The following is a 25,848-nucleotide window of genomic DNA, read 5'->3' as shown; positions in this document are numbered from 1 at the left end:
ACTAGCACTGGGTTCGGTCCTGTTTTGCTTTAAAACTCCCTTAATTCTTTGTGGCATAGGTTAAACAAGCTGTTGGAAAAATGCTTTAGAGATTTTGTTCCATAGGACATGACAGCATCATGCAGTTGCTGCAGATTTGTCAACTGCACGTCCACAATCTCCTATACCACCACATAACAAAGGTGCTCTGTTGTTGTTTGAGATGATTTGAGCTTTGTGACATGGCATGTTATTCTGCTGGAAGCAGCCACGAGGATACGGTTACACTATGGTCATAAAGTAATGAATATCATCACCATCAATACTCAGGTGGGCCATGGCATTTAAATAATACTCAGTTGCTACTAAGGGGCCCACAGTATGTGAAGATAATATTCCCCACAAAAACAACTTAGCTGAGGAGTGGAGTCTGGTGTGGTCTTCTCCTGTGGGAGCCCATCTGCTTCAGAGTTTGTCCACAGATGCTTTTCTGCATATCTTGGTCTTTTTTATCACTTTGAAGCACTCTGCCATGTGATTGGCTAATCATATATTTGCATTGACAAGCAGTTGAACAGGTGTACCTAAAAAAGTGGCTGGTGAGTGTAAGTTGACATGCATCTTTGCTCATAGAAAAATGTCATATTTTGCATGTTTAGTTTACTGATCTGTGGTTCCAAGTGTTTTTGGCTTTTGGCGCCTTCACTCACGTCTCTTTGCAACACTTTGTGGACTGATATCTGAGTCATGAATTAGTAAGAACAATGAAGTCCTGAAGTAGTAAAATGAGCCCAGATTATTTTTTACAGCTCTGTTATTCTTTTACGTACCTTTCTAACTGCACCGATGTGCACCAGTGTAACCGAATTTAAATATTTGTGATATGTGTTAAATAAATAAAGAGGTTGAAGAGCCCAGATACATTTCAGATAATTACAGGACCTGAAAAAAACAAACAAAAAAACCCCCTTTTTTTAAATTTCACTCTTTTCTCAGTTAGTTCTCTTCAGATTACTCTTAATATCACTTGAATATTAAAACGAGTCCTTTAATTGAACTGCCCAGTCTTCTGAAATGCACTAAAAGGATGAATGAATGAACTTCAGTTCATGTATTTTTTCTGTACGGTGATTTTTTTTTTTGTATAACTACAATAACAGCTATTACATCAGCTACGATTAATTTAGGGATTATTGTTGAAGCACTAAATCCATAGTAAAACACAACAGTGATTGCCAAAGCTTTTCATTTTTCCCTACACAGCTTTACTGTTCACATGACATCTTGTTTCCTGCTCTAAATGTGAGACTACAATACATTCTGTGCCTTTCCAAGATTAGAGAATGAAATTTGGTTTGTCAGCAGCAGTTGCCGTGTTATTGGGATGAGATGTAGGCTACATTGTGAAGCCAGCTGATGGACAGACTTGCTGTCTGGCCTCTTCCTTTCCCTGGATGATTCCTAAAGGAGCTTACACTCTAATATCCTGATGGGAAAAGGGTTTGCTTTAAGCTCGCCACGAGGATACTGTGAAGGTCCGAGGTAAATCAGATCAAAATACTTCTTCGAAAAAAAGACCTGTTTTTGACGCCAGCCGGTCGGGTGCAAATATGAAACATGAAAGCACCTGGCTGTTTTTGTGGATTTTTTAAATTTTTTTATATTCTGGAGGAGATTTTAAAAATTTTTTTCATGTGAAATATTTGGTAAGGCAGACGAAGAACAGTGAAGAGGTGGATGTGAAGTAGATTTCGGACTAAAGCTGAAGACTTTCACCCAATTTCTAGACATGATTCCTACTAAGATGTTAGTGTACAGGGGGCCTGATGGAGGCACACACTCCCAGAAGGTTTCTAGTACAAGAAGACGGAAAAAATCCACCGGGGAGCTCTTCCAGAATGGCTACAGGGTGAGGATGGGCCACGGCCAGGTGATTGATAAAGAGGACCAGGACAGCATTTGCTACAGCTTCGGTGCATGCTTCCATGTGATCTCCTACTGGGGTAAGATCCTCAGGACGTGAGAGCGGAGGGGAATCTCTTTCTAAAGCCCTGTGCTGGATGCTGTGGGTCAGCTGGAGCATGTTCAAAATTTGCTGTGTGCTATGCTCTGCATCTGGCAAACACTCGCTTGGCAAGGCATAACACAGTTAGTTGTTATAAAAAAGAAAAAAAAAGATGATTTATTTTTATTTTCTCTAACTGAATGATTGCCTGTAATGTCTTTGATTTGTGTCACTTGGCATTCACACAAATCCACTCCAGCAGGAGAATTTATCATCCCAATTAATGCAGAGGGATACGGATTTAACTTGATTGCTCTCTCTTGGCTGAGGTGGCATTAAATTTTTTATGCAGCTCAAACACTGTGAATAGTGCAGCTTTTCTTTCTCAAAATGAGTGAGTTCTATGAATCATTTAGATTTCAAGCTCAGATATGAGGCGCCCTTTAGCAGGCTGTTTGCTGCAGTGCGGCGATGAAGCGTAGCGCAAATATTTGACTTTATCAGATGTGATTTTGTGGCAGATCATCTGAGCTTATCGACAGTAACGGCATTAAACACGCGATGACACGGTCGTCATTTAACCTGAATGTGAATACAGCCAAGTGGTGATTATGAGCAGGAGCTCAGGCTGGCGTTTGTTGGTGTTCTGCCGTCCTTGGACTGTTGGCAGCGTGCACCGGCTCCATTTATTTCTCCCAACAAATAAATACCCTCAAATTTAGGATTTGACGTCACATCTGTTTACTCATTCAATTTGGCGTGGCAGCATCCACCTGTCTTTACTCTAATCCAGGTTTTCATCTCGTCCACGTTCAGTTTTATCCACTGGGAATGACGCACGTATCAGGTAGATGTCGGTGCAGAGCGGGGCTCCTGAGATTAAAACACAGTGTTATGAGTTGATGAAGATCTGGAATGCCGAGCTTGTTTTGTGTTTTTTATTATGCTTTATTTCCCCACAAATATTTCAAATATTTTCTTTTAATATCGTAAGTGCTTAGTACCTGTCGATCTGTTGGACTTTACTTTTTGTCAATATGAATCCAATGAAGCTTGTAAACATGGATGAAAGTATGAAAGGTATGGTTGTTAAATGACGATCAGATATCACTCACGATGCCTGACTTGTTGCTAATCAGTGTTTTATGTTTATTTTCTCACAGGTTTGAGGTTTTTAAGGGCCTTAAGATTGATACAGTTCTCAGAAATTTTACAGTTTTTGAATATACTAAAGACAAGGTAAGTTTATTGATGCTTTTTCTTCTTTTTTGTTCATACAGCTGACAGTTTGTTTTTCATCTGCCTTTTGCTTCACGCGAAGAAAGAATGTAGTTTTATTTTGACAGCAAAATAAACACAAGGTTTCATTTGGCAAACGCTGACATCAAGTGTATTTGTGTGTTGTGCACACTGAACTATATCACCGTACCATATCATGCAGTCGTGAACAAAAGAGATTGCTGCTGTGCCCCTTCTGCTTAGAATTAAAGAGTTTTGCACAGATGTCACGTCAGAAAGAGCTTTGAGTATATCGACATGCTTTAGAATAATCCTCTCACTTGACAGAACAGACAAAGAAGTGGATAGAAGTCAAACAGGGACAGCACTGCAATAACATATACACTGCAATACTTAATAAATCCTGATTATAGTACGCATTAAAGATAACAGACTCTTTGATAATGCATTTGTTTACACTGACATTAGGCTTAACGTTCAGCTGTATATGATGAAAATATCCTGGAGCCTGCTTGGATTTTTTTTTTTTTTTTTTTTTGCAAAGCCATATGTAACAAGAATAGCATGGCTAACCACAACACAAGAAAAAGTACAAGCTATAAATTCAAGTAGGAGCTACAGTTTTAAGAGCTTAAATCTCTCATGTTGCATATTTTAATAGTTCAGGTTGAACCTTAATTCTGATTTCACTCTCAGACTTATAATGTGTTTTAAAGCATAGACTGAATTTTTGTGTGAGCTAGGGCTTCCAGTTTGGCTTCTTATCCTGGTGTAACAGCTACAGTTAATACTTCATCTTCTGTTGTCTGGCTCTTTCTAACATAGCAACTCGATTAAGCTGGTGAACCTGTGTTCAATCTTCATAAGCACATGGCTAACTGCAGCAGGGTTCATTCATTTGGTAAGTTAGGTGAAAATGTGGTGGTGCTGTGTAGCAACTGGATGCCTATTATCAGTAATTATTTACTGCTTCATCAAAGACCTGTGTGTTTCCGTGGTCGTTGTGTAAATTCTGACCTTTGTTCCAGGTGGAAAACTCAGGGGATCCTTGGGAAAACTTCCAAAATTCCCAGGCACTTTCCTACTGGGAATGTGTCTACTTACTCATGGTTACAATGTCCACTGTTGGCTATGGAGACGTGTATGCAAAAACCACCCTGGGCCGCCTGTTTATGGTCTTCTTCATCCTTGGTGGTTTGGTAAAAATCCCTCTCATTACTTATTCCTGCTTAAAATCCTCCATCACATAAATGCTGGGACTTAAGTCGAGACGCCCGCTTCACCCGTTGTTCACATTGAAGTGTATTTGTGGCTCACCACTTCACCACAGTATGTTGCATGTCATGTACTGTATGAGTTGTCCACAGTGTTGCAGCATTGATTTTGGTATAATGCTGAAGTTTTGATTTAAATGACATGTAGAATATTTGAGAATTTTTGCATCTGTTATTAACTGTAAAGGTACTACGGTTTCAGGTGGCTCCACCCTCCTGCCTTCCCTCCCTCTTTCCAACAAACACAGTGAGATAGTTGATTCATGACAGCCCAGCTTTATATGGATGTAGCAACATTGCTGTCCTCTTCCTGCACAACTTTCAGAATAGTCTGGCAGAAAATATCCCGTCGGGGATTTAACACAGACCCGAATTACCTGATAAAGAAAATAGGCAATGACGATTTAGAGGGCACAGTTAACCGGATTATAAAGTATTATTCAGCGTGGACATACAGTACTTTGATATGATCAAATACCTGGATTTAACTGAGGTAAGATTGAGGTATATTAAAGCGACTTTTCAGTCTTCTAAATCTGAAATGTTTTCATTTTGCTCAAAATTATGCAAAAAAACCATAATAAAGGTTAATAATAATCTACCGTTAAACTTAAAAGGCATGCTAGGGGGCTCATGTGACTATATAGCTTGTCTGGTGAAGATTGTTTTCAAGATATTTCAGTTTTCATTCACCTGCACATTGGCCTGTAAAATCACCAGTGTGAAACAGACATCAAGCCAATTGCAGACCTTCAAAGGGTGTAATCAGGCCCACTTTTCCCTTCGATTGCATTTTGTTTTGTGCTACACGTCATTAAGAATGAGAGTGGTTATCTATACTGTTAGTTAAATTAGAGCCAGAAGTCTTAATCGACATTGTGTAGTTTGCCCACTGGAGGGCACTGTGCAGCTTTATTTCTCTATTATTGTAGGGCAATGAAAAGCAGAGGTGTAAATGATGAATTGATTGGTAATTAATTTGAAGGGTCAGAACAACAAAATACAAAATATATTTTATGCTGATAGATTTTTCTAAGCTTGAAGGGGAAAGGCTGAGGTGTTTTCTTAAAAACACTGTAAAAAGAAAAACAAATTTTATACTTAGGCTAATTTCTTGGATCTGTTGTAAGCTGGCACGTCTGCCTCCTCCACGCAGGAATATTCAGGTGGTTGGGCAGTGGCGTGCAGCCATAAGTTGTTTGCCATCCATTGAGCTCTGCTACTGAAATCAACCCGACGTGTGTTTGTTGGGCGAAACATGGCACATAAGGTTTTTTCTTAATTTTTCAAATTTTTCTTTTTCTTCAACATGTCGCTCATCTGCTTTCATTTTTCTCCTTTATTCTTTCAGTATCTGAAAATATTAGCCTTTAAACTGGATTCCATTGTCATACTTTTTCTCTATTGTGAATGTAACTGTGACATAACTTCAGCTTACATTCACATGATTTTCTTCAGTCAATTTGAATAATTACACGTTTCTTTTTCTCTTTCACCGTTTTCCTGTTAACACATTAAAAAAAACTACTCCAGCGCGTAGAGTAGCGCTCCTCTTTCAGACTTCACAGATTTCTCTAAAGTTAAAATAGAGGACCTGCTCTTCTTTGCTTGTCTTTTTTTTTAGTCTCTTCTTCTGTCTCCTATCTTCTCCTTAGGCCATGTTTGCAAGCTACGTCCCTGAAATCATAGAGTTAATAGGAAACCGCAAGAAATATGGTGGTTCCTATAGTGCGGTTAATGGGAGAAAGTAAGTATTCAAGGAGGCTCTACTGCCTCCGCCGCAGTAGAACCTTCTCTGCATGCCCTTTTCTTTTTCTTTTCCATGCATGTAGGCCATGTTTGCTCGCTACGTGCCAGAAATTGCTGCTCTCATCCTTAATCGGAAGAAATATGGAGGGAGTTATAACTCGACCAGAGGCAGAAAGTAAGTCAAACAAATAAATAAAATAGAAAACAAACAGACAGACAGACAAAACAGCAGATTTGTAATGGTGTGGTTTTGTGTGACTCAAGTGGCCCTCTCATAAAGAGGTGACATGATTATGATTTGAATTGTAATGATCTCAATGAGCATTAAAGTCACACTGTGACTGAAGAACTTGGCCATGATAAATGTGTATTTATTTCTGCTGCTTTTAGATGTGTACGAGCTGTCATTGCTGGAGTTTTTTTTAAAATTTTGAATAAATGAATTTCTGGTTTTACGCTGGAAAAAAAAATCTCCATTTAAGCAAGTGATTGTCTGTTACGGAGTCCTAAAAATCATTTTCATAAAATAAGTGACCTGTTTTCAGTAAGTATTTACAGTTATTGTAAAAAGAATGCCCTTTGTCAGTTCTAAGTTTTTAAATACAGGCGATAAAAAAAGGTCCTGAAACTAAGTAAATGTATTACACCATACCAAGTTGCAGAAGCAGTGTGTGAAAAACTCAGTACACTTCTACAGCTTCCATTGGAATTACAAGGTTGCTGATGATCGCAAGAACTTCATTAACGGTCAAAAGTGCGAGGCAGAAGTTTTGGCAGTTTGCTGGTCTGGCCCGTTCAGGCGTGTGTAAACACAACGCCATAAAAAGCAAGAGATCAGCAATGAGAGAGAGAGGAGTTGTTGGTGCCCAACAGTCTGGGGAGGGTTATAAAGCACCTGCTAACAATTTGAAGTCCATTATTCTGCAGTGAGGATGAAGGGGAAACATCCAAGACAGCTGCCAATCTATGAAGGAGGGAACATCCCAGCAAATTCACCCCCAAGTCACACTGTGCGATGCTCAAAATACAAAAAACAAACAGAAGAGCTACTTCTCAGACTCTACAGGCCTTAGTTATCATGGCGAATGTTAAAGTGTGTGATAGTACTATTAGAAAAAGACTTGCATGGCTTCCCTTCTCTCTAAAAAGATTGTGGACGCAAGGCTTGGGTTTGCAAAGTTGCATCTGAACAAACTGCAAGTCTTCTATCGTTTGGACAGAGAGGACCAAAGTGGCCACAATGCACAGCACCACAACTCGCTCCAACTGTCCAGCAAAGGTGGTGGAGGAGTGATGATTTTAGGCATGAACCTGGACACATTGCAGCCTTTGAGTCAGCTATGAACTCCTGTATACCAAAGTTATCTAGAGTCAAATGTAAGGGTATAAATACATAATGGCATGGTGTTATATGTCACTGTGTCATCCCAGGTTGTATTGGCCTAACTTTAAAACATGTTAAGGGCTAAATATGATTTTTGTTATGCCCTGATATGTAATTCTTTAGAATTGACAGAGGGTGTACTTTCTTTTTGCCTTGACTGTATAATAAAAGGACTTTATAATAATAATGATTTGGTAAAGATTTTCCAAATTTTTTTTTTTTAGAAAATATGACTTTAGGAACTCAAATAACAGCCACAAATATCTTGAAAAGGCAGATATTTTTCAGTGTAATCATATCGATGTACTGTTGTCATGCTTAATAGTGGCATTTGTAGGATTCTCTCACTGTGTTATAAACTGTGATTATCCTGTTGGGAATTGTTTCATTGTAACAAAAATGGGGAGAGGCTGTGCAGACTCCATACCAATGACTCAAAAGGTCACGTAGCTTAGCGATCCCTTTTATGGATTGAAGTGTAAATTGCGTCATTGTGGTTCAATACAGTACAGCAGCAATATAACTTCAAAAAAAAGAAAACAAAAAGTAATAATGTAATGTTAATAAGTAGCAGTATCTATGTCAAACTCATAAAGTTCTGGTTACCCCACAACTATAGTCAGTTGAGCCAATTTAATAATATTCAAATAATATGTTTATTCAAAGTTTTAATACATACTTATGTATTTAAAGTAAAATGCAATAGTGTGATGGGTTAAGACTCCGTTATGTGTAAAGTTTATCCCCTAATTCTTGTCTGTCTTGTAGAACATCTAAACTCAAGCATCAACATTTTACATAGAAAAATTCTTGAATGCATAAAAACATTCAGATGGCCCCGCCCCTTCCTGAGCCTGGTTCTGCCAGAGGTTTCTTCCTGTTAAAAGGGAGTTTTTCCTTCCCACTGTCGCCAAAGTGCTTGCTCATAGGGGGTCATATGTGTTGTTTTTTTTCCTCTGCATGTATAATTGTAGGGTCTACCTTACAATATAAAGCGCCTTGAGGCGACTGTTGTTGTGATTTGGCGCTATATAAATAAAATTGAATTGAATTGACATTAACTTAATTTTTGCTTTTTAACTTTTAGTTTATGTAAAAGAGGAAAGAATTAATTTTAAATATTATTTTTTATGTTAAGAAGTGAAAGACTGTAATGAAAATGGTTACTACCAGTTTTAATCACTATTTAACCTAGCTATGGAAAACATGAACTTCTGATTGGCTACAGCCGTCCAGATCACTGTTTGAGGTATCAAATAAATCACTATTTTCATCTATTTTCTAAGTTATGCTTTACTTTGAGTAATGTTGCTTAACTAGATTGATATGACTAAAAGTTTTACTGGTATTGTTATGCACAGACTCTCCTCCCCAATACAAATAGTTACTTACATTAGAGGTTGCTAGGGAACAGACTAACTAATATGGTTGCAACCCAGTTAAAAGGAACATTAAATTTTTTTTATTTCTGAACAAAACAGTGGGAACAATTTCCTTCTTTCCAGATTTCACAGTTTTGTCATGATTGATCATTTTACTGTGAGAAAATCCTGGTTGTTTTTGATGTAATTAGGCTGCTTACTGTTAGTGTGTGTGCGCCAAATGTGTGTTTGTTAATCAAGTGTTTCCATTATTCTCTCTTTTTTTTTTTACATTTTGTTCACCCATCCTCTCCTTCATCACTCAAATTCCAATTCATGTCAGACAAACAGTCTTAATAAGATAAAACGAGAAAAACAAATTACATTGGAGCTAACTTAACATAATACAGAAAGACCAATATGGATGTCAAGGACACACAGTGAGAAATAATTATGATTTTTTTTTTGAAGTTCAATCATTATATAATAACATTCAGTAATAATATAATTCGGTTGAAGGACAGCCATTTAGGCATCAATGAGTAATTCTGAGAAAATCATATACTTTAGCTCACCTGCATTTTCAGCACTGAAGAAAATGCTAAAGTCATACATTTTGTCGTGTACCATTGCTTCATGCTTCATAGTGATTTTTGCTAAGATCAGTTTTTGTATGCCTGGAAACACTTTGATTTCCCTGCTCCACTTGTGATGTTTCCATGCTTTGCTATTTCAACAGTCTTGGCCTTAATCTTCAGTCTGACCTACACCCTGAAGGCGAAGTTTAAAAGATATGCTTTGGCAGTTTGGGGAATATTCTTATTAGCTTTCTTGCCTCAAGTTAAAAGGGAACTCTTACATTCATTTCTTGTCCCATGTTTTTTATTATTGGACTTTTTTGCATGATTCATAGTTCAAATTCTCATTTATGTGGCATTGGTCATTGGTGCAGCTCCTCAGTTGATTTGTTAGCTAAAGTAGACTGTTTTAGCTCTGTGTTCACAGCTAGAGCTTTGTGCCCAAGATGACCATATTAAAGATCTCTCAATGACTTCATGCAGAATGAAAAGTAAAAAAAAAAAAACACTGTGTGAAATATTTGTAATAGTCTGAAAAACTGAGCTTTTGTGTCACATATTACACATATGCTGACGTTTGAAACTTTGCCCACCTTTATCATCAGCATCCAACTTTGCAACAATATGACAAATAACTAGGAAAAGCTTAATAAGTCTCCTTTAAATAAATAAAAACATACAGTGCTTTTGTTTTTTGTCTTAAATATGAAGCTACCCAGGTTGCAAGAAGTATCTGGGCCTATTCTGTGAGAGGTCAAGTAGTTTGTGGTGTGCATGAGGCACCCACTGTGTGGCACTCCAGTTTTGCTAATATGATCTGGCCTTGAGTAAGCAGTAGGGCAGCTCATTACTTTTTCCACTTTGGCCCTGTGTGGATGAGGAAATCCTCATCCAATATAAAGGCCATACACACTTTCAGTCTTATTGCACAGTGGTGTGGAGGGTCCACCACATTAAGTGAAGTTCCAAAACAGCTAGCCTTACATGGTAGTGGGTTATAAAGCCTTCCAGCACTAAGTTTGAATTGATGCAGCTGCACCACGTTTCTTAAGCTGTAGCACCTGTTTGTGCTACAGAGAGGAAATGCCAAAAACAAAACACATTTCCTGATGGTTACTTCAGAAGGACTGCCTCAAGAATAAAGTAAACAAAATAGTTTTCATAAACAAACTAAAAAAATAAAATACATGAAAAAGGATAAATTTATACTTAATAACAATAAATGTAAATGTTCTTACAAAGCCAGAAAACTAAGTTATACTTCTGAATTCATAGCCTGCACTTCTGCAGCATTTTTTTATTGTTGCGCTATTGCTTATAATACCAACAAATATGAAAAGAATGAAGACAAGTGAGAGCAACTCGGAAAATGCGTTAGTGTCTGAGTGCAGTGGAGATGGAGCCGATGTGCTTTCCAGCAAGTGATACATGGAGGGCGTGGTGCAGTCCATCAGTCCATCTGACAGCAGTATAAATCAGTGCAGTTCCTGTTTCCAAAGGAGAAAGTTTCGGGCACCCCGAGGCTCACCGCTGTGTTTCTGTTCTCCTCCTAATTAAGAGAGGTCGGATTCGAACGGAGCCAAGTACCCCGTGCTTTATTGAAAACCCCGAGCTCTTGTCCTTGCCCACAAAATTCTACATTTGAGCTTGTTTTTTTATTATTTTTTATTAAAACAGAGAATGCTATTGTGTACCACTAACTAATAATACTACGTATTGAATTAAAGAACACAAAATAAAGGCGTCAATTAGCGGAATTAATTAAAAACAAATGATGTTATTGCAGCTCAAAAATACACGCAAGTGTACACAATGCCTTCTGAAAAAAACAAACGAACAAAAAACTACAGCCAGTATGAATTTGTTTAATTAATTAATACATTTTTTTAAGCAGTTTGAGAGGTGCTGATTTCTTCAACTCAAACTAGAGCCAGGGCTGCTGGTTTCCCCAGCTAAGGAGAAGGCAAGCAAATTGTATGATGGCATATTTCTTTTGATATGAAAGTAAATAAGCGTATTCTCCAAAATGCCAAACTACTCCTTCAACACCTTTTTAGCCATAAGATCTAGCCTAAAGACAGGGAGATTCTGCTAGATGCCTCAGAGTTTAAAGTCGTGGTTTCTGGTAGCATGCTTTTGGTACGATTTGAAAGAAACCAGACTTGGTTTGGGAAGTTTTCTTAAACCAAGTATATGCTTCTTGTGCTTTTTTCATTTTTAATTTAAAATCGCAGTTTATAAATTGAGAAGAAAAAGTATCACATCATGCTTATTTTGCATTTATTACAATTTTTTAAAAATATTTTTCTTATTATTGTGGTGATTTTAAAAGCTCGATAAAATTGTCGGCATCATTGCTTTTTTGTTTCTTACGGGAAAGTATGTGTTTTTCTTTGAGTTACTTATTGTTACTCTAGATTATCAGAAAATAAGTGATACTGATGCGTATTTTGTACTTTAAGAACCACTGCAGTATTTCCAGCTGTGACTGTTCTTGCAAATCGGTGCAAAAGACAAAATAATTTACACAGAATAATTTAATTAATAAAGATATTTTAAGCACAGATGGAAAAATAATCTGAACTGGGATCTTTATATAAAGGGTTTATGATATGTAGGGATCGACATAGACTGTGCGCTCATTTCATAATCTTCATCTAAGTAAACTGATCCTTTATAATCTGATACTGAAATCCAGAGAGCTCTCTGGATTTCATCCCTCCTCTACCGTAGTTTTTATCACAGATTCTAAATCACTGACCTAAATGTCCGTTACAGGCCCCTCGTCTCACATTTACCTTTTGATTTCAGCTCAAAGATGAAGATGGAAAAGATGAAAGATGTGTGCTTTTGTTCTGAGTTTCCTCATGGTTCTGCACTTCCTTTCTCTAGGCACATCGTGGTTTGTGGTCACATAACACTTGAAAGTGTATCCAACTTTCTAAAAGACTTCCTACACAAGGACAGGGATGATGTCAATGTAGAAATTGTTTTTCTCCATAAGTAAGTACAAAACTTTGTGCAAATGTCATTGTTTAAGAGGAAAAAACTAAACTTTAGGAGATTAGAGAGTTCTCTGATTTAAGAGTGTTTGTTTTTTGTCTCTCAGTATTTCCCCTAATCTTGAGCTGGAAGCCTTGTTCAAGCGCCACTTCACCCAGGTAGAGTTTTACCAAGGATCTGTCCTAAATCCACACGACCTGGCCAGAGTCAAGGTACCTGACTGTCAATACTTCTTCCTCTGTAATATTGTTGGTTATCGTCTGACTGAATACTTGATGTGATTGTTCATTTTTGTCTTTGCTATTTGCAATTTTGTTTTAGATTGAATCAGCTGATGCCTGCTTGATCTTAGCCAACAAATACTGCGCTGACCCCGATGCCGAGGATGCATCCAACATCATGAGGTACTGCATAACCAAATCATGATTTATGTTTTCCTGCTTTCATTGTTTATTCAATTTGTTTTATGAACAATCACATTCAGCTGGATTCTGAGAGAAAAAGACATTTTCGGAGTGGATTAAGTCGTAGTTTTGGATGTGGAAACTGCACTTATTTTAATGGGTTTAAGGGATTATCAAGTGGATAATATATGAGAGTACAACATATTTTAAAAGTGATGGGGAACAGTCTGTTTTAGGGCAAGGCAGATAAAATTTGGTTAATAAAATTGTATTATTAATAGCTCTGTTCGATAATGAAGTCTGAGGATTGGAGGTTTTCCACTGAAGATTAAATTGCTCAGCTATAAAAAGTCGGAGAGTCATTATGTGACATTTCTTTTCCATCTAAAAGGGTTAAGACGTTTAAAATGTGCTGCAGAAATCATCACAGCTTGATTCTAATCTAAACACTGTGTGATTAATACATAATCATTATAGTAGAGCCGTCTTGTCTGTCTGTGCATCTCTCCCATATGTTCTCCCGGACATGAAATTTATTCATTTGTCACAAATGTCCACTAGGACTCAAAGGAAATGATTTGTATTTTGTGGTCAAACAGTCAAAGGTCCTCTTCTCCTTGAACTCTATGGTGGCCACTCCGTGTATTAAAATGATGTCTCGTGCCGGACCATGTTTTGGGCACGCAACATTGCTGAATGTAGACGCAACCAAATGAAGCAACCCCAGATCATAACACTGTCCCCACAGGCGTGTACGATAGGCATACAGAAGGTGTTGGCAGAAGGACCCAAATGCAGGACTCGATGTGGCTCTTAATAAATAACAAAAATAACTTTTATTTAAGTGGAGTAAGGAAAGTCCATCAAAAATCCAGAACAGAGAATAAACGAATCCAAAAATTCACTGAAAGAATTCTACTGAAAGAAAACAGGAAGACCTAAAACATAGACTTAACAGCAAGAAACAGAAGGACACAGTGACAGTGGGATGATATGACACTCAAGGAATTAAATATAAACTATAACCAGAAACAGAAACTAGATTAAAAGGTATTAAAGATAAAACTAAACTGAGAATCTAGTCATAAAGAAAACAACCAGATATCATGTGCTACTCAAAGGAAAATAACAATGAAAAGAACTCGAAACACAATAAATATATCAATCCAAATATTAATGCAAAAGCTCCAAATTCAAAAGGCAAAAAAACCCTAGGACACTAGGCATGTTGGGATCACCCCTTTTTTCCACCTCTCTTCTTTCTCTGATGGGCTGATCATCCTGGAACATGGTAAATGACCTTTTTCCATTGCTCCAGCGTCCAACAATCATCCTCACTGATTGTTTTTTAAAGGCTACTCAGCTGTTTAGTCCCAATGTCTCTGAGAGAATTCTCTTCACTTTGCTATTTTCACTATTAAACATACCCGTGAGATTTACTGTTGTTTTCTTACCATTTGATTTCACCAGATGTTTGTTTCCCTTATCAAGATCAAGTAGATAAAGTTTTGGGTTTCTTTTGTTTTCCAACCACATTTCTTCCTTAACGATGATGGTATATTTGATAATGCACTGGACCGTTCTTAACCCACATTTAGTTAGGCTAATAATGCGGTTTAGGAAAAGAGAAACTACTCAACAACTGTGGTTAAATAACTTGCTGCCAGCCAAAAACTGACTTTTTTGTGTGCTTGGGCAGAGTATGACTGCACACAAATGTCTAAGAGTGACATTTTATATCCAAAGGTTTAAAGGTCAACTTCCCTATGACTATAAAAGATATAAAAAAAAAACCCCTCTTGCCGTTATCCAGTGAGAGATTCTGTATGTACGTCTCATTTGGTTGAATAGTAATTTGAAATTGTTAACAATGGTATTTTTTCCAGGTTGATTTAATTATTTCTTGGTAGAAGTTGTAGGTTTGTAAATTCGGAGAACAGGCTGAACTGGTAATGGTCAAATTGACATCAGTTCTTCCCAGACAGAGAGAAAGTCAGCATTTTGTAGCTGGATCTAGGAATATGTTACTATGCAACTCTCTTGTTCTATTTTCTTGAGCCTTTAGTTTAAAATATTAAACTATAAAATAAAATGCAAACTTAAAATTGTTTTGTTTTTTTTTTTCTAAATGAAGCATACATCTAAGCATCTAAAGCATACAGTCGACTACGATACTTAATTTCTATAAAAAGAGAGTGAATCAGATTTTTTTTTTAAATCTGTGTAACTTTTGAAAGTGCTGCAGATATTCTTATATTGCTTTCTTTTTGTCCTTTATCAGAGTAATATCCATCAAGAACTACCACCCAAAGATCAGGATAATCACTCAAATGTTGCAGTACCACAATAAGGTTTGTATTAATCAACTATAAAGCCTGCTGGAGTCACTTAGTCACTCCGTTATAGTTAGTTACGTTTCAGTATATGTTGAAAAGATCTGATCACTGAATCATTTGTCTGTCTTAGTTTCTAACAGCATGCACCTTGTAGCCTGACTTCCTTTTCCTCTTCCCCTCAGGCCCACCTTTTGAACATCCCAAGCTGGAACTGGAAGGAGGGAGATGACGCCATTTGCCTTGCAGAACTCAAGCTCGGATTCATCGCCCAGAGCTGCCTGGCTCAGGGCCTCTCGACCATGCTGGCCAACCTTTTCTCCATGAGGTCCTTCATCAAGGTAGCTGCAACTAACACTGATCCATCTGTGCTCACTGGATTAAGTTCAAAAATAAAGTTGGCCAAGAAACAAAGTCTGAATAGATAATAATGGTTATCCCAGATGAGGCCCGTATGCAGCATCTGGTGAGCGGGTGGTGATGATCTTAAACTTGCACCTTTTTATATTTTTGTATAACCTTCTTTATTTTGTTGTAGATTGAGGAGGATACATGGCAGAAGTATTACCTTGAAGGAGTAGCCAATGAAATGTACACAGAGTACCTGTCCAGTGCCTTTGTGGGTCTGTCCTTCCCAGTAATTTGCGAGTACGTAAAACTAAAACATTTTATTTTACCCCCTTTTTTTGGTACTTTGTCATTCCTGGATGCAAGTAATTTAGATGTTTAAACTGCAGTCATTAGAATTTAAAGATCCAAAGATAATTGTTATGCAAGTATTTATTAACCAGGCTTCTGGAGATGGTAGGTTAAATTAGTTATAGAGAGGAAGCACATGGCGTTCACATAAGGGCTCCATACTTTATAGGCTGTCAAATCCCATATTTATCCCATATTAAAATATTTGAAAGTGTAAACCTAAATCTAAGTGTAAATAATTTAGGGATAAACAGGTTCTCATCCTCTAAAAAGTAAAAAAGAAAGTGGCACCCTAAGCTAAGAAGATTTCAAACTAAAGTTCTTAGTGTGCCTCAGGTCTAATTATATTGTTATTCCCCCTTACAGACTCTGCTATGTGAAGCTAAAGCTGCTGCTGATAGCTATAGAGTACAAGTCTGATCAAGGGGAAAGCAGGTAAGTCGGGGCATTAAAATTCATGCATGCAAAAACTTTAATACGCAGGTGTCAGTATTTGCTTTCAGCTACTGTGAATCAGCTTCCCTGTTTGACTGCAAACACAAGTGCTTTACACAATGTGTCTAAATTGATGTCTAAATGGGTTTATTCACAGACATCACAGGGCTCTCCGATAACATCGTGACAAATTAGTGGGGAAGGTGGCAGTTGGTTTCTTTGAGCACAGCAGAAGCTTTGTTTTAGTAGTTTCTCTAACACGCTGATGCTCATTTATACTCTTTGAAGTGCTATCTGCTTTCATCAACTTAATTAAATAAACAGGGGCTATCCTGCCAAATGAGTTGTGAAAACTAATCCCTGCAGCGTGTGCCAGACGCAGTGATTAGTGCAAAGCCTTGCAAATTCTGTGATATAACTTTCTGCTTTGACATCTTTGGTCTACAAATCCTCACAGCACCCTGATAAACCCTGGAAACCACGTGAAAATGCAGGAGGGGACCTTGGGCTTCTTTATTGCCAGCGATGCCAAAGAAGTAAAGAGGTAATGAATGAGACCTGAGATTCAATCGTTTGATTAAATTCCAGTCTTGTTTCTGCAATAGTGCCTTTGTTGGTCTGCATGTCATACGGTTTCTGTATCTTGAGCTATTACATGTAGGAAAATTGCAAACGCTTGTTTTGTTAGTATTACCTACATGTTGCCAGAGCTTACAAATATACTCATTCACTTTATTAGGAACGCCTATCTAGTACCAGGTTAGACCCTCTTTTGCCTTCAGAATTCTTCATGGCATAGACTCAACAGGGGACTGGAAACATTCCTCAGAGATTTTGGCCCATGTTGACATGATAGCATCACACAGTTGTTGCAGATTTCTTGGTCACACGTCCATGATGAAATCGTAAGGCAACTTGAGTATATTGAACTCATTGTCTTGTTCAAGAAAGCAGTTTGAGATGGTTTGAGCTTCTAATGGCTGCTAGATGCACCTTTGCTGTCACCTTCCAGCTTGAAGGAGTCTGACCACTCTGATATCGGACATCAACAAGGCATTTTCTCTCAGAGAACTGCCATACACCTTTTTGGACCATTCTCTGTAAACCCTAGACTGTGGGAAAATCCCAGTAGGACAGTAAATCCATCCATCTGGGACCAACACCAAGATTCAAAGTCACATTCTTTCCCATTTCTTATGCTCAGTTTGAACTTTAGCAGGGCCAACCATGTCTTCAGGCCTAAATGCATGCAGTTGCTGATTAGATATTTGCATTAAGGAGGAATTGAACAGGTGCACCTAACAAATCGGCCAGTAAGTGTATATTGGCTTTTGTGTTTGCTCTTAGAAAAATGCCATATTTTGCATGTTTAATTGACCAGACTGAAGTGATTTATCAGCGGTTCAGGGATCCTTGAGTTGCACTGCTGAGGCCAAAGAGGAATGTTGGCTGTTAGCTTGTATCTGCTCATTGCTTGCACAAAGATAACATTCAAAGACAGATTAAAGGTACATATGGTCGAGGTTGGATGGTGATGTTACCTGCCAGAGGGGATCAGAAGATTTATGAGGGCACAGCATGAGACAAACTGCAGCGCCCTTATGAAAGATCAAAGCTTAATTTAAAACTGGTCCTGAACTTCTCATAGAGCTGCACACTCTTTGCTCAACTTTTGGCACATTAAACATTGACAAATGCATTGGATGCTTCATTAATTTTTTGTTAATAAACTGATTGCACACAAATTAAAATGACTTGTTGCAGATGTTGTGCAGCCATAGTAAAGACAAAATATGTGTAAACAATTTATTGAGCACTCATGCTGTTCTTGATTTCCTTCCGCAGGGCACTGTTTTATTGTAAGGCCTGCCACGATGACATAACTGATCCCAAAAGGATAAAGAAATGTGGATGCAAGAAATGTAAGTGTGATTGCATGCAAACACAAGATCTAAGTTAGATTGATCCCATTATTTTCTTGCTCAGATGAAACTGAAATATAATGAGTTAGCATTCGAGTAGCTGGGTGACAGCGTATTTACATGACCTACTATACATAGCCATTTGTCCCAACCACTTATTTCTTACATTAATTATTCCTTGAAATGAAGCCTTGTAAGTTGTGCATGTAGAAAGATCAGATTTCTTTCTGCAGCCAAAACAAACTGAAGCACTCCAGTTTCCCCATGTAGAACTACATGTTTGGATCTCTGTATGAGATGAATACCTGCTCTCATTTAAGGGTCATTTCCCCCAAATTACATGAAAAAATGCTTTCCAACTTTCTCATCATGCAAATAGTTTTGGTTTTTCCATGCTGAGGTTTCAGATATCCTTCAAAATGTATGTTTTTTGTGGATTTGGATGAACTGATTCCTTCAGAGTGTTTCAGATAGACGTCTCTTCTAACAGACACACTCTTACATAGTGTTTATAGCATGCTATCTTTTCCATGTGATTCCCAGCTCTTATAAATACACATAGTAGACCTCTTAGTTCAGTCTAAATGTGCATTTTGTTTGTTTTCTGTATAGTAGCTGTGTTCACTGTTGATAACTTTGTGATGTTAACAGGCATTCAGAGAGACTGTTAACACCACAGGTACCTGGACGGATCACGTGTTTCTAAAACCTTATAAACATCACGTGCTACATGTTCTTCTGCTTGGATAAACCACTAGTATTAAAGCTAACACCTAACATTGACATGTGATGTATTCTTTTCCTGCTGCTTGGGAACTTGGCACACATTTCTTTAAAAATCTGCTTAATAGTGATATATTGTGAGTAATGTGGATTTGTTTCCCCTTCAAAAGCACAGCGTGCTAGTGTACCTCAGATTAAAGTGACCTGTTTGAATGTACTCTAAATGTTGCATGTACAATGGTTGATGCTGCCTGGATCTCTTGTTGTTGTCATGTGCACGTTGTTTTTTGTTCGTTCTTTTGATAGAATTTTATAGCTTTCAAAAGAAATTAGCAACAGTATAGATTTTGCAAAAAAATTCCAGAGCAGAAGTAGATTTTTTTTTTTTTTTTTGCTCAAACGTAAACACTGCAGCATTCATGCCTACTTGAGTTAGTAATTCACCACATCACCACCAGATGGCCCTGCTGCCCTTTATTAAGCAGAAGACCCCTGCATAAAGACCACAGTGAGAAACAGACTGGGATGAAGACTGGAAAACCTTTATCCTTATTACTCCTTGCTAATTTTTTATATTATGGGAAAAAATTGGCATCCATACTAAAGTGACGTAATCCACAGAGATGTGTGCATATCTTTTAGGAGAAATATTTCAGGAAAAAATAGCAAATCTGTCATGGAATATGGATCATCTAACTTATGTGTGCTTTTATGCACTATAAACGCTTTCAAGTGTTTGTTTTTTTTCCCTTTTTGTCTTTTCTGAAGGCACTTGCAGGTTTTTCTAGAAGTGATACTGTTTTTGTAAAATACCAGCACCTTTAGTCTTTTGTTTAGGAGATTTCTGTCATCTCCTGTTCTTAATAAGCATTAGTAACAAATGTAAATATTTAAGAGCTGTAAAATGAAATATTATTGTCCTTATATCTCATATGACTCAGTGGCTCTAAGAGAAGAATCCAGATCCATGACACATAGCCAAGGTGTCTACAAAAAAAATAGCTATAAATCATCAAATTGTGCATATATAAATGTTTTATTTATTCCAATTAAACATGCATTATGTGTCTTTAACCTCCACTTATGTTATCCTTGGGCCAAGATTGGCCTTTGTAAGACCAAATTTGCCATTTGATGTTCATGCTTGGCTCATTAGCAAGTTAATTAGTGAACATAGAAAAACATTTCATCACATAGTAAAGTGACACTAAGCCCAAACAAGCTAAATCTGTGTTAGCATTATTAGGATTTTGTTGGGTAAAAGTCTCCAAAAAGTCTGAAAAGGTTAAAGAAACCATATTTGAGGTCACGGGGTCATGTTCACGTGAGGGGAAAGGGTGTCGGTTTACAGGATGCCAATACTAGTGTAAGCGGCACAACAAAGGTTAATCTTGTACATCCCAGCAGCAGCCGTCCTCCATGCCCTGTTCTTCCTCTATCCCCTCTTCCCTCAGAATGACCCTCAACATTAACCTGCTCTTCCTCTCCTCCCATATGAACCCTTGACTGTAGCCAAGAAGCCTGCCTACAAGAAAATGAAACTGGCATGTTGTTTTGATTGCGGTCGCTCAGAGCGGGACTGCACTTGCATGCCGGTTAATGTGCGTTGTAACATGGACTCCCCTCAACGGGACATCCCACTCTCTGCTGTCTCTGTTAATGATTGCTCAGCCACTTTACGTGCCTGTAAGTTGTCGCCATGACATGTGCTCTTCAGTGTTGTAACATGCACCGTGTGTCTTTACTTCTGTGTGCTTTCAAATTTAAGCACCCGTGTTGTCACAGATGTAGATGTTGCTTTGGTGTTTTAGCTTTCTGATTTTTGGTGCTCTTCTCTGTCTGTTGCTACGTTTTGCAGTGAAGCATGCTGGTCTATTGTTTTGCTGGTGTTTTGTCAAGAGAACGTGAATTCAAATTGAAACGTAGTTTAAAATTAGATTGACAGTCACTAATGCAAACCTTTTGCTGTGTACAGCAGTATTTGTTTCCCTCCAGTGACCTCATAAATATATTAGAAAAAAGTCAAAGCCATGAACAATGTACAGCTGTGCATCCCTGCAAAAAATCTCACAATGCACAGTTACTGTGCATTTTCCCAAATAATTATTCTGATAGGACTGTCTAAATCTTACAATGATGTCACTGGAGACATAACATAACATTAAAAAAAATAATATCAAATAATATCTCACCACTGTACCCTGGAGAAATGGGTGAACAGGATAGGATTTGAGGTATTTGTAAATGTAGACGTCTCCGACGATTAATTTTTCTTTTCTTTTTTTAGTAAATAATGCTCTTGAGAGCACCTGAGGGGATATTGTGATGATGACTATTACAGTACATATTGAGGTTAACATATGGGTTTTATTAAATTATAATCAACAGCTTGAACAAGAACTGGGGGAAAAATCTGCAAAGCAGACAAAGTTATTGGTTGTTTTTGCTGATTTGTGATTAAATTGAGAACACAAAGCAGTAGAGTTGGAATATAAGAGGAATAAAAGACGGTAGAAGAGTGCTGGATCATATTGGAGTTTAACAAGCGGACTTTAACAGAATTGAACTGCATATGAATTCCTAATTCAAGTGTGATTTCCCTTTTTAAGCCAGGGGGGTATGTTAAATCGTACTGATGTGTCGCAGGAGGCACGAAGAATGTGTCTGAGGTTGCAGAGCATTGATACAATTTGCTGGAAAACATTGCAGACTGTCATAAATTTTTAGTGAATGACTCTTGATCAAAAACCATTCGTATAGCTGAACACGTCTGGGCGTTTTTACCCCTCAGTGTGTCTCCCAGGGTTGTGTGCTGTGAGCGTGGCCTGGCTAGAAAAGCTCGAGCAAGAGCTCCAGAGTTGCTGTCGACACGGTGCGGGAGATGCGTGGAGCGAGGCCTTATGCGGCCTGACGTGGAAATTATGTTTGCATTTTCATTTTTGGAGTGCTACCGGTTGTCATGAAACTCAGCCTGACAGTTTCTAACCACCAGGCAGCCGAGTGCCCTCGCCCCTCTCCTTTTCTCTCGTTGTGGGACAGATGCTAGCCTGTTAGTCCTGTGACTCTGCTCGCGCCCTCCGATTGCAGGCGACAGATGCCAGGACCAGCACGGTCCCTGTTTGAACATTGCTGTCACTGTCCTGCCTTAAGCTCAATGCATGACCTTTAATGTAAGCAAGGGGTTGAAATAAGTTACTAATGAGCATGTGTGGGACTCACCGAACGTTACACACATCTGTGCAGGTTGTCTCAGGCATGGGTAGGCAAAAATAAGACAGTAACGCTTCTTAAGTTTTGTGCGCTGGTGAGTTTATTGTAGGTGTCTTTGATTGAACATGTCAAGCTGAAAATATATGATATATAAAAACCTGCTTCTCACTTGAGTATTCACTTAATGCTGCTAAACTTACATTTAGCCTTCACTGGAGGGTAAATATGAGCAGCTATAATAACTGATACTAAATAACTGCTAATAATAAATAATTATCAGTCACACAAACGTGGTAATATTTCAGTCTTAAATTCTTAATGGGAGTAAAGAAGCTTTTCATCTAAACTTAAAGGTAGCCAAGATATCTGGTCCTCTTTTGACTTGAAAATAGCCAAATCACTGCTTAGAGTGACACCGTAGATATTTAGCAGATGACTACAAACATAGACAGCGAGCTACTCTTAAATTACTGCCCACATCTCTGAAAATCAGATTTCTAACCGACCTGTTTTACTTCTCATTGCTTTGTCCGTGTTGTCTCCACGGCCTCAATTTTTTTTAAGTGCCTTCAAGAGAAATCCCTCAGCTTTCCGTTCACAGTCGTCACTTATAATTTGCTCTCATTACGACCTGTTCTTCTCTGTAACCTCTCATCCGTCTCTGCATTTTTCTCAGCTAAAAATAGCTATAATGGATATATCAAATCAAGTAAGTTTTGATTTCCATTCTCTCTTTCTCTCGACTCACTTGTGTCTAACCCCTCCATTTGTGCATTGTCAGCTATTAATATTTGAGCTGTCCCTGACCTGCTGTATTTCACTGTCTAGTCTATCATCATCATCCATGACTGTGTGTCTTATGCATAGCATTAGGAAACAGTTTTGAGTTGATTCTTTGTGTTAGGTATGAGTTAGGGCTCAGCAGCACACTCATGGCATCTTCACCATGACTGTGGATAAACCAAGTCTGGACAAAATCACTTAAAAACATTCAAATTAAATGTATGCAAGAAAAGCATTTCAGCCTCGCATAATTGAGTAAAACATATTAAAATGCAAAAAGCCGATCTTAAACTCTCTCAGCTCTCGTCCAACGCTTACAGGAGTGTGAAACTAGTGGGTAGTCCACTTTAACAGGATCTGTGATAGGCAGCAAATCTGCCACATTGCGTTGTCCTGGAGAAGTGCTGTGCATGTTTGACGTGGGGCAGATGAATAGTGGAGGTCTGGAGCAGGAAGGATAATCTGCTAGACAGCTGACTGTTGAAATAATCATCTCTCTTCTCCGGTTTTAGCTCCCAGACATTTTTGAACTAAGGAAAACACAGCTCTTCTGTCTCTTTTTATCTTTACCAGCCTCACCGCTATTATATCGCTAGTATTAAAATGTATATCGAATTCATTCCTCCCTCCTTCATCAGGCATAAACTGCATGTAGCAGCTAGTGGCTGCTGATTCACACTGTCACCTCCTTGTTCTGGTAGCATAACAATTGCTAAAACACCTGAAAGCATATTTATTAATTCATGTTTATTATAAATATCAAAGTAAACGTCAAATCCAGCTTTTCATTGGTGGCTACAGGAAGTGGTTAAGTGGTGTTAAATAAAAATGAGCTTTTTTTTAAATTATTCAGCCGTTAGCATTCTTGTGCCAGAAAGAATTACCCCCCTAAACCAGTGACTGTCCTTTAATTATGATAAGAGTCACAAGATGTTTTATTAACATACACACTGCTGGTCTTACGGAAGTCAGTTTAAATCAAATCCTACCTTGTGTTTAGCTTCAAGAATTAAAGGATTAGTTTGCTAAAATCACAAAGAAAGTGCCATATTCTGCTTTCTCATTTAGATAACTTTAGCTTTTTTTTTCCTATCGTGGTTCTCACGGCATTAAAATAAGATTAGAAAAACGCCAGCTATGTTTCTACAGCATCCACTACGAGCTGTTTCTATTCTTCGGTATGGTATGAAGATTATCCCAGACCACGGTAATATCATTTGTCAGTTTGTTTTTCAGTGTTTCTTAGCATCACAAATGAAATTTTATTCCCTAGTTTTGCACTGTCTCTTCAAACCTTCTGCAAATACTACCCAAAGAGACAGATATCCAAAGAATTAAGAGGGGAACTGTGTTTTCTGTGATTTGAGTGAACTAACACCTGAAGAAAAAAACATAAGTATTGTATAGCTGCTGACTTTGACTCCTCTTCATTTAGCAGTAAACAACAGTCCCTTAATCCAGCCTTATCGGTACAAGTCAGCTAAAATGAACCACACCTCAGCCAGTGAGGTCTGTAAGGGGCCCCGTAGCGGAGTTGCTGCTTTATCGGTCCGTTTGGTAAACAACCGCAAGGGAAGCCTGCTGCCCCCCGCTGAGCCCTCTGCTCTGAGACTGAGCTTCGTGGGCTCCGAGGACTCAGGCCAGGTAGGCCGCCCGCCAGGGGTGACAGAAGAGGTCAGCCGGCTCCAGCGAGCCCGTAGCCTGCCGGTGAAATACAGATACCACCCCGGTCACTCCAGTAACGCCACACTCAGTCAGAGGCAGTGTAAGGGCCACATCCCCCCACATCCCTCTTACCCTCAGTGTGTTTGGCAGGCCTGCACTCAACAACAGCACAACCAAAGCATGTGCTTGCCAGTCTGGAGTGGTTGCATGTGTAGCATTCCTTACTAATGACCCAGTGTGTGCAGCTGTCAGCTGTGAAACATTAAATATTGAACAGGCCGAGCGAGATGTGAAGGGCCAGTGTGTTGGAGCATCCCTCTCGACTGGAAAGCCCCCCCCCCCCTCTTTCTTCAACGTTTTCCATTATGTTGTCAGTCTTCGACATGCTAGCGGTGCTTGAAATCATGTGTTCGTCGGCGGAGGAGCAAGATCTTTGGGACTTTATTAATTTTAATGAAAGCAATTGCAGTTTCTTTGTATAAAAAAGAAAGAAAGACAGAAAAGACTAAAAAGAAAGAAACAGTTCACAGCTTGAACCATCAGTTATAAGGTACCCGAGTGTATTTTCCAGGACCTGTAACAATCTTTTCCCAGTGAACGATGGCTGTTAAAGTGCTATTAGTGAAACACTTTTCTTGCTGCTTGTATTTATTTTACCAGCGACTGCCACAGAGTAGAGTTGTTTTCTGCAGCTGCGATATTAGCTTGTAAAAATATTTGCCTGATTACTTTACTCGGGGGTAAAAGTTATAACTCGTTCCCTATGAAGAGCTCAGTGCAGTTTGCTGAAGTGATAAAGACAATGTCCAAAGGGCATCTCAGCTGTACATAAATCACTCTGGCACAAAGACCAACCTAATTGTATAAGCCAAGGGCACCACTCTCAAGACGAACAAAGACCAGAAATCCAGGATTCAACACTGACTCAAAGCACCTTTGCTTGTAGTCTTAGATGCTTAATATTTATAGGTTATTACCTTAATTAAATGAGAACATGAGTGATTAGTGTGAGCAACAGTGATGCGAGTCTAGGTCTATCTGTAGTACGGTAATCTATGATTACGAAATCACAGCCCTCTTAACAGCCCTCAACTTATTTGTG

At 38.4% G+C, this 25,848-nt stretch overlaps 1 protein-coding gene across 1 annotated transcript in view; it reads left to right on the top strand.

The window, feature by feature from the left end:
- The window catches only part of LOC102314531 (calcium-activated potassium channel subunit alpha-1), a 98,577-nt gene that overhangs the window by 51,227 nt on the left and 21,502 nt on the right, over positions 1-25,848 (top strand). The window contains 14 exon segments of the mRNA XM_042219730.1: positions 3,148-3,223; positions 4,049-4,124; positions 4,252-4,422; positions 6,153-6,244; positions 12,462-12,572; positions 12,679-12,784; positions 12,894-12,976; positions 15,258-15,327; positions 15,495-15,650; positions 15,848-15,957; positions 16,375-16,443; positions 16,901-16,987; positions 18,289-18,365; positions 19,217-19,225. Of these exon segments, the coding sequence (XP_042075664.1) occupies positions 3,148-3,223; positions 4,049-4,124; positions 4,252-4,422; positions 6,153-6,244; positions 12,462-12,572; positions 12,679-12,784; positions 12,894-12,976; positions 15,258-15,327; positions 15,495-15,650; positions 15,848-15,957; positions 16,375-16,443; positions 16,901-16,987; positions 18,289-18,365; positions 19,217-19,225 (1,293 nt within the window).

The sequence above is a fragment of the Haplochromis burtoni genome, unplaced genomic scaffold, assembly GCF_018398535.1.
Source record: "Haplochromis burtoni strain Fernald_Lab_line unplaced genomic scaffold, NCSU_Asbu1 Contig_37, whole genome shotgun sequence".
Lineage (NCBI taxonomy): Eukaryota > Metazoa > Chordata > Actinopteri > Cichliformes > Cichlidae > Haplochromis > Haplochromis burtoni.
The sequence above is the reverse complement of the archived record's forward strand: the minus strand, read 5'-3'. Positions and strand labels throughout refer to the sequence as shown.